The following is a 13,881-nucleotide window of genomic DNA, read 5'->3' on the forward strand; positions in this document are numbered from 1 at the left end:
AATTTCTCCTTTCACAGACAAGATCCTTGGCTGAGAAATGAACCTAGTGAATCTATGCTTTGCTAAATCTAAAGCAATTATATCCTCATTGAAAAAGCTATGATGCACAGACTGCCCTGAACAATATCTTGCCAAAGCCCTGTACAGCTCAGCAAAATGTCTTAACGTTGTACTCCACCATATACCTTCACACTTGGTTATTATAACTACAGGTTAACTTTTGTATATTGTGAACCAGCTTAATAAGATTCCTTTGTAAGCAAACATACCTTACTGTAATCATCGTGTAGATATTTTTATTACTAGACTGCATAATTTTTTAAATTCTAGTGGTACCTTTGCCATCTTGTTTAACCTGTCTCCATCCATTTGCACTCTGTCTACCTCACGGCTGATTTCTTTTCCTACCCAACATCATATCAGCAGCAGGATTGATACTTCATTTTTTTTTTTCTCCTTTATGTCATTTATATAAATATGAATTATTGAGAGTCCAGTGCTAATCCTGTGCACCTCACTGGTAACTGTCAATCTAAAAACTTAATTTCTCTTCTTGTCTAAGTTTTCTTCCATCCATGCTAATACATTATCCCCAAGCCTCATGGTTCTTTGTTATGTAACTCCTTTCTGTGTGGTATGTTATCAAATGGTTTTTGACAATACAGAAATGAAACCGATCCTGAATATGTATATCAGTTGGTATATCAATTTGTACCATTTTGGTTGCGTTCTCAAAAACTTGAATGTGTGGAGCAATAGGTCAATGGCAGACGCAGTCTCAATGGCTCTTCACGCGGCTTAGACCACCTGGACAATACAATGTCAGAATGCTCTTCATCGACTATAGCTCAGCATTTAACACCATTATTCCCACAATACTCTGTACCTCCCTCTGCAAATTGGATCCTCGACTTCCTAATCGGAAGACCACAATCTGTGTGGATTGGTGATAACATACCCTCCTCGCCGTTGGTCAACACTGGTGCACCTCAGGGGTGTGTGCTTGGTCCACTGCTCTACTCTCTTTCTATATCCATGACTGTGTGGCTAGACACAGCTCAATTACCATCTATAAATTTGTTGTTGATACAACCATTGGTAGAATCTCAGATGGAGATGAGAGGGCGTACAGGAGCGACATATACCAGCTAGAAGGGTGGTGTCACAGCAACAATCTTGCACTCAACGTCAATAAGATGAAATAGCTGATTGTGGACTTCAAGAAGGGTAAGACGAGGGAACTGATAGAGGGATCCGAAGTGGAGAGAGTGAGCAATTTCAAGTTCCTGGGAGTCAAGGCCTCTGAGGACCTAACCTGGTCCCAACATATCGATGCAGCTATAAAGAAGGCAAGACAGCGACTATACTTCATTAGGAGTTTGAAGAGATTTGGTATGCCAACAAAAGCACTCAAAGACTTCTATAGATGGATTGCATTTTGACAGGCTGCATCACTGTCTGGCATTGGGGGGGTGGGGTTGCGACTGCACAGGACCAAAAGAAGCTGCAGAGGATCATAAATTTAGTTGACTTCATCTTGGTACTTGTACCAGCCTATAGGTACCCAGGACATCTTTAAGGAGCAGTGTCTCAGAAAGGCAGCGTCCATTATTAAGAACTCCCAGTGCCCAGGGCATGCCCTTTTCTCACTGTTACCATCAGGTAGGAGGTACAGAAGCCTGAAGGCACACACTCAGCGATTCAGGAATAGCTTCTTCCCCTCTGCCATCCGATTCCTAAATGGACATTGAGTCCATGAACACTACCTCACTTTTTTTAATGTAATTTGTTTTTACACTATTTTTAATCTATTCAATATATATATACGTAATTGATTTACTTATCTTTTTCTTCTATATTATGTATTGCATTGAACTGCTGCTGCTGCTAAGGTAACAAATTTCAGGACACATGTCGGTTCTGATTTTCCCTTTATAATGCTGGAATATGAGTTCTTGATATAAGTGTAGTGTTGATACCACATATTCCTGATTAGAGTAGGTTAGGTACAGAATATATTCCCGTTCAATAATCCTGATATAGTGGTGGGGAGAAACGCCTTATACTCTTCCCCCTCCCTCCAAACAATAAACTGTCTTTGCATCCTTGTTATCAGTTTTGGTGGTTTTTTCTTTTAGCACCATCAGCTTGAACTGTGATGTCTCTATGTGATCTCACCAATTAAAGTTAAACTAAAACTAGCTTTATTGTGGACTTGCATTAACAGAAAGGGAGGTGAAACAAAGTCAGGCTCACTTTATCAGCTCAATCATTTTTCTTAGTGTAGCTGAAGCACTTTCTGTCCAAGGGAAGTTTGCATCGTGATTGATGACTGAAGCTGTTTTAATTATGATCATTCTTCCCTTCCTTGTTACCTTCAAGCCCTTTGCTGCAAATGGAATCTTGTCATAGTGTTGATGGAAGATATTTCACAAAAGCTTTTCCTCATAGGTCAAGCCACTGGGAGTCATTTGGGATAAATTTCCTGAGTTCTACACTAGAAAAAATACAATAATGTTTGATGATATTGGACGCAACTTTCTGATGAATCCACAAAATGGGTTGAAGGTAAGAGCAGATGTTTGATAAGTCTCTAGCAATGCAAGAGTTCTGTGCATTGTACCTTGCAAAGTTTGCTATGTGTATGGTTTCCTTGCTGTCCTATTGCCTACTTGTTTGACTATTTAAACTGATGATTTTAATCAGATGCAAACACGAGGAAATCTGCAGATGCTGGAAATTCAAGCAACACACATAAAAAATGCTGATGAATGAATGCAGCAGGCCAGGCAGTATCTATAGGAAGAGGTACAATCAATGTTTTGGGCCGAGACCCTTCGTCAAGACTAACTGAAAGAAGAGATAGTAAGATAGATGCTGCCTGGCCTGCTGCATTCACCAGCATTTTTATGTGTGTTGCTTTTATTTTAATCAGATGTTTGTGCCTTTTGAGCATGTAGTTTCATTTTTGTGGTTTTTGAACAGCAATTTTATTAAACATCTATTTCACAAAGAAAAAGCATTGTTATACTTTGATTCACTTACTGTAATCATTGGAATTCAGAACGTGGCTGTAGTACAGATGAAAGAAAGCACTATTTTCTCACATCCTAAAGGCAATCATTCACTTGTAATATTCCTATGTCCATGTATTATCTCTTAAGATGATAGAAAGAGAACAGTGTCCATATAGTGTGCCCTCTGTTTTTGAAGTAAAACTGAGCTAACTTTCCTTGTGGAATGGCAAGTTGTAAACTTAACTAGAGTTTTATTGCAATTTATTTCCAGATTAGACCTTTTATGAAGGCTCATCTTAACCGAGATAAAGATATGGAACTATTGAAATTATCGCAATACCTGAAGGAGATTGGCAAGCTAGAAGACTTTACGGAGCTTAATCATAAATACTGGGAAAGGTATGAATACTATCTCTCACTCCACTATACCCAGTGGCAAGGCTGTGCTCTAACTTGATACTACATGGATGATCCGGCAGTTGAATGACGATAATGGTACTGCTGCTGTCTTCGGCAGGGAGATTTGGATTCTGTTTTAGTAAGAAGAGATTCCAACTCTGGAACTCTAGAACTATGGTGTTCTCTATAGAACATGGTTCTTTGAAGTAAACAAAACTTATTAAAGACATAACAACTGGAGCAAGAATCAGTCATGTGGGCCCCTAATACTGCACTGCCATTCAATAAGATTATGGGTTATGTGACTTTTGTTTTCTCGCCTTCAATCCACTTCTTTTCTCTGATCTCCAAATTTCTATCTACCTTGTCCTTATTAAAGTATCTACAGGGAACAGAATTCCAAAAGGTTTCAATATTGTAAGATAAAATTTGCTCAAGTGAATTCCAAGTATTTGACCCCTTTTCTTGAGAATATGCTGCCTTTTACTTTTCTCATCCAGGGAAAACAGCCATGCGCATTTGCCACATTATGCCTCCTCAGAATATTATACATTTCGATAACATTCCTCTTGTTCTTCCAACTCCAGGACCACAGGTTCATTCTGCTTAATTCTACTGCATTTCCTCTCTTAGGCTCTAAGTCAAGGGTAACCTTCCTTGAATAAGGAGACCAAAATAAGGATGAGTATCTTGGATGTGGGATCGATAAAACTCTGTACAGTTGTCGCAAGGCTTCCCCAATCTCTTAGTCCATGCCCCTGTACTAATAACTAACAAGTCAATTGGGCTTGTGGGGTTGCTGGAGCAGCATGGCTCGAAAGGCTGGAAGTGCCTACTTTGTGCTTTACACTAAATAAATAAATAAGTAATGTGTTTTATTTATCACCTTAACTGATTATGTACTTGCATGCTTCTGTAACCCCATCACTGGGGTCATATGCAGACTTGGCTCATTAACTGACACTGCCAATAGTCATGTGACTCCATGGTGAGAGGTCCACCTTTCCAAAAAAAAAGAAAAAAAATTGTCTAGGGTTGGTATGATTTGGGGTTCAACCAAGCAGGAATGTTGTGATGTTCCGATTAAAGGAACCTTGATTTGAGTGAATGCTGTGGAAATACTGCTTATATACAATTATCGGTTGGCAAGAAATAACACATCGTACATTGCATAAAATTATAATGAAAGTGTATTTATCAATTTCAGCTTTATCAAATGGCTAATAGGGAATAAAATAAAATAGAAAGGCCCATTACAGTTAAACCAGTGTAATGTACACCAGTGTTGGAGCTTCTACTGGAGTATTCGGGGGTGTATCTCTCACTCATGCGCTGGACCCACGGTCTACGTGAAAGCACAATTCCCCTCAAAGACCATCTTGAATGAACTGGCTCTTTCAGGAGTACTGGCCCCTTCCTCCTTGGAGCCATTCATCTACACAAAGCACTTCTTGCAACAGTGTTCTGTCCAGCTCTGCAGCTCCCACCAAAAGACTCCAAACCAGACTACTGTCCTTCAGAAAACTTTCCCACAGCTCTCTAGTACCTTCTCTCTCATCCCACAATCCTGATAGGCTGACTCACATTCCTAATCTGGACAACATGTGTCTCTATCTTAGCTGAAGCCAAAACACACTTTCTAGTATGACACACTGCTTTTACAGAAAACTGCTAATATAAACATGATGATGATGATGACATCGACTCAGGCCTGAGAGGCCAGTGTCAGGCATTTTCATGCCTTACAAGGCGTGGATTGGAAGGCTGTGTGGGGCGCCACTCCTCGCACAGACATTTCGCAGTATTTTTCTTTATTTTACGAGGTTGAGTTGCAAGCTCAACACTCAACCCGGCACGGATGGAAAGCCGGACTGGATTCGAACCTGGGAGCCTCCGTTCCGGAGTCTGGCGCTGATGTCACAGTACCACCAGCCAAACTACCTCACAGCAAAGCAGTGGAATTCTAACTTAGGGCATTACATTTCCATTGTATTTTGCTTGTATAAGAATGCCAAGTCTCTGAAGGGAAATAGTTCTTTGTTTCAAACCTTTCAGATAATATTCTGTTTTTCTGTCCTTTTTCCCAGAGAAAGTAATGTTACCCTTGGTACCCCTTGGTACTCTCTGCTGTCTTCTGCTATGCACTTGGTGTTGTTACATACCTTGCAACTGGGTTGCCAAACCAGCCGAAATGGACCACTCAGAGTCTGGATTACTAGGAACTAATGAAGTTTTATTAAAGAAATAAGTAACACAGTACTCTAATCGTAAGGATATAAATGCAACAGGTTAGCAATGATAATACAGACATGTACACAGAACTAGGATAATAGGGATCAACCAAGCTCTTTCGCAGTCTAGGGGTAAAATGATCAGTCTTAAGTGACGCAGAGTTCAGTTCAGCTTAGTACAGTTCACAGTAATTGCTGTTGGGTGGGGGGGGGGATGCAATTTGGTTCAGTCAGACCTTTGATGTCTTCACAGTTGGTTTCGGGCAGACCCTTTTTGATGTCTTCTATTCCGCTGTGGTCACTGACTGTGACCCCTCCGTCCCGGATACGATCGTTCTTCCGCGGCAAACCCGGCACCCAGGCAAGGGCGAACACATACACCAGGTTCCCACCGATCGTACCTTTACACCCTGTGAGCCTATGGTCGGTTCCTGCGAACCGGACCTCCGAACTCACACCAACTTGTGGGGGCACACCACTCTTTTCAGGGTCTTGTTATCTCGTGGTCTCATAGTGTCCTGTGCCTTAGCGAACCTATTCTTTTTAATCCCCCTGCTGGAGTATCGCCTGTCCATCAAACTTCAAGCAGTTCAGGTTCAAAGCAACCGATCTGTCAATATACTGAATTGTGTTTCTTTTCCGTTAATCCCTCTCTCCTCTCTTATTAGCATTTTGAACGTTTCTCCATTGTCTCTCTGTCATTAGCATCAATTGTCCGATAGCTTTGGCGTCACAGTATCCTCGCAACTTGTTCCTGCATCAAACTGTCCTCAACAAACCTGGATAACTTGCTCTCCATCCTTTCATCTAAGGCAATTTCAACTGTGTGTAGTTGGCCCTTGGTACTGATGGCTGGGGCACTTTGCAGCTTACAGTATGACAATATGGAAATGACATGTTTCCTTTGTTTTTTCTTTAACCAAACTTCTATCCATTCTAATGTCTTGTACTTTAAAATGATGTTTTCCATCTTCTCCCCTTCCTTTTGAATCTATTTACCTGGTTAACACTTAAAAGCCTTCTCAGAACCATGCACACAAAATGCTAGAGTAACTTAGCAGGTCAGGCAGCATTTATGGAAAGGAATAAACAGTGGACATTTCAACCAAGAGCCATATTCTGGAGAAGAAGGGAAGGGAGGAGATGCCAGAATAAAAAAGGTGGGGGGAGGGGAAGGAGGACTAGCTAGAAGGTGATAAATGAAGCCAGGTGGTTGGGAAAGGTAAAGGGCTGGAGAAGAAGGAATCTGATAGGAGAGGAGAGTGGACCGTAGGAGTAAGGGATGGAGGGGCACCAGGGGGAGGTTAGGAAAAGAGGTAAGAGGTTGGTGGGAGATGGGTGGAGGGGAAAAGATAAAAAGAAAAAGAGAAGGGGGACATCAATAGGATGCAGAACTGGACTGAGAAGTGGCAGATGGATTTCAACCCAGATAAGTGAGAAGTGATTCATTCTGGTAGGTCCAATTTGAAGACAGAATATAATATAAGTGGTAAGACTCTTGGCAGTGCGGAGGATCTGAGAGATCTTGATGTCCGTGTCGATAGGACATTCAAAGCTGCTTTGCAGGTTGACAGTGTTGTTAAGAAGGTGTATGGTGTGTTGGCATTCATCAACCGTGGGATTTAGTTCAAGAGTGGTGAAGTAATGTTACGGCTATACAAGAATTTGGTCAGACCCCACACTGTGTTCAGTTTTGGTCACCTCACTACAGGAAAGATGTGGATTCTATAGAGAGAGTGCAGAGGAGATTTACGAGGATGTTGCCTGGATTGGAGGGCGCACCTTAAGAGAGTAGATACTTGGCCCTTTTCTCCTTGGAGCAACAGAGAATGAGAGTTGACCTGATAGAAGTTTATAAGATGATTAGGAGCATTGATTGTGTGGATAGCCAGAGACTTTTTCCCATGGCTGAAATAGCATTTTAAGGTGCTTGGAAATAGGTACCGAGGGGATGTCAGGGGTACGTTTTACACAAAGAGAGTGGTGGATGCATGGAACACACTGCTGGTGGTGGTGGTGGAAGTGGATACAAAAGGGTCTTTTAAGAGCCTCTTAGATAGTTACATGGAGCTTAGAAAAGTAGAGGGCTATACACTGGGGAAATTCTAGGCAGTTTCTAGAGTAGGTTACATGGTCGGCACAATATTGTGGACTGAAGGGTCTGTAATGTGCTGTAAATTTCTATGTTGTATGTTCTGTGGGGGGAAAGGGTTACTAGAAGGAGAAATTGATGTTTTTGCCATCATGTTGGAGGCTACTTAGATAGAATGTGAGCTGTGTTGCTCCTTCACCCTGAGGGTGGCCTCATTGTGGCAGAGGGGGAGATCCTGGACTGACATGTCAAAAATGGGAATGGGGATAGGAATTAAAATGGTTCGTCAGTGGGAAATTCACTTCTGGTTGATGGAGCAGAAGTGCTTGATGAAGCAGTCCCTCAATTTATATTGAGTCTCACCAATATAGAGGAGGCCGCATCAGGAACACTGGATACAATAGATGACCCCAACAGATTCGCAGGTGAAGTGTTGCCTTCCCTGGAAGGACTGTTTGGGGCACTGAATGGAGGTAAAGAAGGAAGTGAATGGGCAGGTATGCATTTCTGTTGCTTGCAGGTATATGTACCAGGAGGGAGATTAATGGAGAGGGATGAATGGACGTGGGAATCACAGAGGGAGTGATCCCTGCAGGAAGTAAAGATGTGTTTGCTGGTACGGTCCCATTGAAGATGGTGGAAGTGTGGAGAGTTAATGTGTTGGATGTGGAGGCTCATGAGGTGGCAGGTGAGGATGAGGAATTCAATCCCTGTTGTGGTGGGAAGATGTATTAAGCGTGGATGTCCAGGAAATGGAGGAGATATGGGTGAGTGCAGCATCAGTGGTGGAGAAAGGGAAAGCCCATTCTTTGAAGAAGGAGAACAACTCTGATGTCCTGGAAAAGCCTCATCCTGGAAGCAGAAATGGCTGACAAAGGAACTGAAAAAAAGGAATAGCATTTTTACTGGGGACAATAGGAAAAGGTAGCCATGAGAATTGGTAGGTTTATAAAAGATGTGGGTAGACTGTTTTGAGAGATCAAGAAAGGGGAGAGAGGTGTCAGAAATGAACCAAGCAAATTTAAGAGCATGGTGGAAGTTGGAGACAAAGTTGATGAAAATGCGAACTCCGCATGGGTGCATGAAGCAGCACCAATGCAGTGATCAATGTAGTGCAGGAAGTGTTAGGGAGCATTCCCAGAGAAGGCTTGGAATGTGGACTGTGATTCACCAATGTAGAGGAGGCTGCATTGGGAGCACCAGCTACAAATTATGTTCAGAACTGATTAAATTTGGGGACCACTTTGTTGAAACCCTATGGAAATATGGCAGGAGGAGAAGATGGTGGCGCGACGCAGCTCGCAGCAGCCACTCCTGTGGTGATATCTGTTTTCTGTCAAGTAGGGTGCCGTGCACAGTCCTGATTTGATGGAGGCAGATGTGAGAGCATGGAGGAACATCTGGTGAAACTTCTGAAATGCCTGCTTCGCTGCCGCTGCAACTGTGTGGTCCAGTTTCTCCAGAGGGGAAGGCCCCGAGTCCTTGGCTTTGCTTGTTGCTCGGCAGCCGGGGCGGGATTGAAGCGCTCGGCAGAGGATGGTGCTTGGTGTTGGAGGGCTGGTCGGAGGCTCAAAGTTTTCGGACAGACTCAGAGTCTGCTGCGGTCGGGTGCTTCCAATGGTGCTGCAGCAGCAAATTTGCAGCGCTTGGAGGTTCATGGCAGGGAGAGTTTCTCCCTTCTACCATCTGCATGAGATGATGAGGGTATCGGGACTTGAGACTTTTTTTTACCGTGCCCGTGGTCTGCTTTTTATTAAGTTACGGTATTGCTTTGCACTATTGTAACTATATGTTATAATTATGTGGTTTTGTCAGTTTTAGTCTTGGTTTGTCCTGTGTTTCTGTGATTATCTTTCTGGAGGAACATTGTATCATTTTTTAATGCATGCATTTCTAAATGACAATAAACGAGGACTGAGTGTCCTCATAGTCTAAATTGGGGGACCGCTTTGTCAAGCACCTCCACGCCATCTGCCAAAAGCAGAATTTCCTGCTGGCCAACATTTTAAATTCCTATCCCTGTTTCCGTTTCGACATGTCAGTGCGTGGTCTTCTCTTTTGCCACAGTGAGACCACTCGTAGGTTGGAGGAGCAACACCTCATATTCCATCTAGGTAGTCTCCAATGGCATGAACATTGCTGTCTCCCTCTGTAATTTTTATTTATGTATTTATTATTATTTCCCCTCCCTTTATTCCCCACTCTGCTCACCTGCCTATCATCTCCCTCCTGGTACCCCACTTCTCCCATTTCTCCCATGGTCCACAGTCCTCTCCTATTCTTTCTTCTCCGGCCCTTTACCTTTCCCACTCAGCAGGCTTCACCTATCACCTAGCGAGTCCCCTTTCCCTCTCTTCCCCTCCCCCCCACCTTTTTATCCTGGCATCTTCTCCTTTCCTTTCCAGTCTTGAGGAAGGGTCTCGGCCCGAAATACCTGCTGTTTATTCATTTCCCTGGCTGCTGAGTTCTGACAGCATTTCGCATGTGTTTTGCATTTCCAGTGTCTGCAGAATCTCTTGTGTTTTCAGAACTGCTCCTATTTCTGCTTCTCATATACATATTTGAATGTTTCCTTTGTGAAAGTTGAAGTATATTTACTCAGTGAATTGTTACAATCTACAGCTTCAGTAGTAACTTTCAAAACGGAACTGGATCTCTGAAAGAGAGATATCTTCTGGAAAGTAAAAAGGGAATTAGGCTAATTGTTAGCTCTTTCAGGGAGTAAGGCAGGCCAAGAACCATTTCCTGTGCTTAATCATTCTCTTCACATTGTTTGTACAGCCCTCTATCTCAGTTCAAATTCTGCTTAGTCTGGTGGTACAAGTATTTTGGATTTTCTGAATTGGGGGTTGTGACCAGATCCGGAGTGTAAAGTAAATACAGGTCTTGTCTCAGAGACAAAGGATCGCTGATGTGTGTTATAATGTATTAGGAGTTACTTTTCTAGATCTGTAGCTGAGTCACGTGATTGTGGATGCAGCAGATTGAACTGTTCTGAGTATCCTTCAGTATCCAACTTTGATGCTAGATTGTGAAGTGGGGCAACGTGCCACATCGGAACATTGATACCCTTCTGAGAATGATTCATGGATGTATTTGCTTTTACTATAGGGCCAGAAGTAGAATCCAGTTGGTGGGTACCTTATGCATTTGTTCTGTAGGCATGGGTCTTTGTTTTATTTATGCATTTTAAACTGAACATTCCTTTACTGAAGCTACATTAAGAGGTATTTTAATACAATCGTAGAAAATCTATGACGGGGAAACCATTTAATCCAACTGGGCCAGTCTACAAAGAGCTACCAGCATAAACCCTTCAGGTCATTCACTACTCTTCATATACTTTTTTTGAAATGAGATGAGAGTTTGAGGTAATGCGTCCCAGACCCTACCACTCTCCAGCTTAAAAAAAAATGTACAGTCTTCCCTCATCTTCCCTCTGATCCGTATATCTATTACCTGAAATCTTATTTTGATCCCTCTGCTAGGGGAAATAAATCATTCCTATCTACTCTATCTACGGCGTCTTGTTATTTTATGTAATTAAGTCTCCCCTCAGCTCTTTTGTCATCATTACTTTAGTTAGTTTAGATAGGATAATTGTTCATCCTGATAGGATACCACTAGGGATGCAAGTACAGGGAACAAACAAATTATAAACCAGTTTAGTTTGTAAATATGGGAATTTTTGGGGTATTCTAGTTTTGGAATTTCTGGGAAATCACAAGCAAGGTTTTAACATTGACTGAAGGAAGGTAAGTTTAGAGAAGAGGTTGCCATAGAGATACTCATGAAATAGAAAAGGACTGACAGACTTTTAATAAAAAAGGTGTAATAGCTGCCTCTGTGATAATGAAGAACTCAGAGCTTGGTTTCAAAATCTCTTTATTCATTGATTGTATTCTTGAATATTTATTATCTTTTAGCATTAAATGCCATCCATTTTTATTGATCATTTCACCTCGTCTGCAGGTATCTTTCCAAGAAACAAGGGCAATGAGCCTCCTGTGGATCTTCCTGCACTAGGTTGTGTATACTTCAGAACTACGTGAGAAAACTTTTACTGTGATTGAACTCAGAACATGTGCTGAGCACTTTGATAGACACAAATATTTAAAAGAAAAATGCCAAAGGGACTTATCAACTGACATACTGCCTGCAACTTTCTTTATCCTTTGGTCTTTCCCTGTGGAAGAACACACTGAACAAAGGACAGCATGCTTCAGCAAAATACTGTCACACTGTGTGAGTTCATAGGGACATATTCCTGCTGTGATATCATTGATCTACTGTATGTCCAAGTGTGGCTTCCTTGCTTTGTTGTGAAGCTGGCAGAAGACAGAAGTATGCTAATTGCAGGTTTCTCTTGTATAGAGTAAGTTGCTTCCATTTATTTTGGTATGCAGTTCTTCCCCGTGTGCTGGGTTGGACTACGTAAAGGATAGAATTCCCATATGAGCAATTTCTGTTTGACCAAGGTTTTAAAAGAGGAAACATTTAAATTTGCTTCAGTGAAATTAACTCCAGTGTATAAGCAGTGGACTAGCAGATAATTACCTGCAAATTCCCCAGTTCTAAGGAAGGAAGTACCTTCACTCAGTTAAGTTGTATGAAAATGTAGCACTGGTGTCCCAAGCCGGCTCAGAAGTTGGATTGGACATGGGTTGTGGGGTTCAGTTTCGCTTGCCATTCATACCAGAAGGTATGGCTTCTCTTTTATTATTGTTTATTACACTGTCGCACCACAAGCCAAATGTTACATTGACAATGTTATTTGCTATGAGGTACTACGGATTCCTCTCCAAAGATTATTCAGGATGAACTGTATGGTAAACTCATTTTCTGGGTGTAATGTTTTATGTTTTTGAAATCCAACATTAACCATATCCTCCAGGGCAGTGCTTCAGTGGGTTCTCTCTGTGTAAGGTGCCTGAAGAAACTAGACTAAAATGAGAACTCTACACAGTGCAGAAATACAAAATGAGCTTTAGCACCACAAAGGAGTGATCTTACATCTTGCCCCCATATTGTTTCTTGCAGATAGTTTTAAAAAGCATGAATTAGAAGTGTGGAAGGATCACTTGTTTCAGTGTCTTATGACACTTTCCTTTCAAAAGCACTTGAAAGGTATCAAGAGCTTCAGTCTTCTATTGCTGACTGTTCCCAACAGTACAAATGTGGTGGCCTTTGAAGGGGTCCTAGGACCCAAGGAAAGCTTTCAGCATATAGCAGAGTTGTCGCATTCTATTTGTGCATTCTGCCATTGGGGACACCCTGTAAATACTTGGAGTTTTGTAGTTCTTTAGTGATGCTCTTCTATCGCCATGTTGCTTGGTATTGAAACTGGTAAATTAGCAGTTCTTGAAATGAAATCTGCAAGTCATAGTATATCAAACCCACAAAGGAAATTAACCATATATTCTCAATGATGCCCTGTCCCTACACAACCCTCCCACAGTCCCTGCCCTAGCACTGCAGTATAGAGTTGGCAAATAAGTGTTTTCTGCAAATCCACATAGGTTGCTGTGTCAGGAATTGAAGCCAAAATTAATTAGGTTACAATTTAGTCTGGCTGACAGGACCAGAAATATTCTGCAATTTTTAATTTCGGTTTCTTCATGTTATGTTTCTTTCATTACTGCAGTATGCTTCTCATTCTTTTAAATAAATAACACAGGCATTCCAGGTTGAATTCTGTATTTTTAATAAAGGTTTTTTTTGTAGTGAAGTGTATCAAAGGTTTAAATATAAAGTAAAGTACTTGCTGGGGTCCTTTGGCCCAATGTTATTGTTTTAATGGCTTTTTATTATTTGAATATAATGTACTATTTCCTATTTACTTTGAACATCCAGAGCAAGAGCTGCTTGTTTATGAATATAATTCAGGAATATTTGCAAGAACAAATAAATTTAAAACATACAGTATTTGGGAACTGAAGGCTCTACAATACCAACCTAGTAACAATCTGTACTTGTGCATTGACCATCCACCTTTGTTGTATGAATTTGGAGAGATATACAAATTATAAGAAATTTCCTCTTGAAAATGGCTGAATCCTATCCTACATATAAAAGCCCAGATTTTAGACCTTCCAGCTTAATGAGACAGCCTCTCAGCACCTGTAATGTTGTGACAGAAGTA

At 41.5% G+C, this 13,881-nt stretch overlaps 1 protein-coding gene across 3 annotated transcripts in view; it reads left to right on the top strand.

Annotated features, from left to right (window-relative positions):
* Window positions 1-13,617, top strand: part of ublcp1 (ubiquitin-like domain containing CTD phosphatase 1) — a 43,289-nt gene extending 29,672 nt beyond the window's left edge. For all 3 annotated transcript variants that reach the window (XM_072264383.1, XM_072264384.1, XM_072264385.1), the window contains 3 exons: window positions 2,452-2,568; window positions 3,289-3,416; window positions 11,712-13,617. In XM_072264383.1, coding sequence (XP_072120484.1) covers window positions 2,452-2,568; window positions 3,289-3,416; window positions 11,712-11,739 — 273 coding nt within the window. In that variant the 3' untranslated portion in view covers window positions 11,740-13,617. The remainder of the gene's footprint in view (window positions 1-2,451; window positions 2,569-3,288; window positions 3,417-11,711) is intronic.
* The last annotated feature ends 264 nt before the right edge of the window (window positions 13,618-13,881 follow it).

The sequence above is a fragment of the Mobula birostris genome, chromosome 7, assembly GCF_030028105.1.
Source record: "Mobula birostris isolate sMobBir1 chromosome 7, sMobBir1.hap1, whole genome shotgun sequence".
NCBI classification, from domain to species: domain Eukaryota; kingdom Metazoa; phylum Chordata; class Chondrichthyes; order Myliobatiformes; family Myliobatidae; genus Mobula; species Mobula birostris.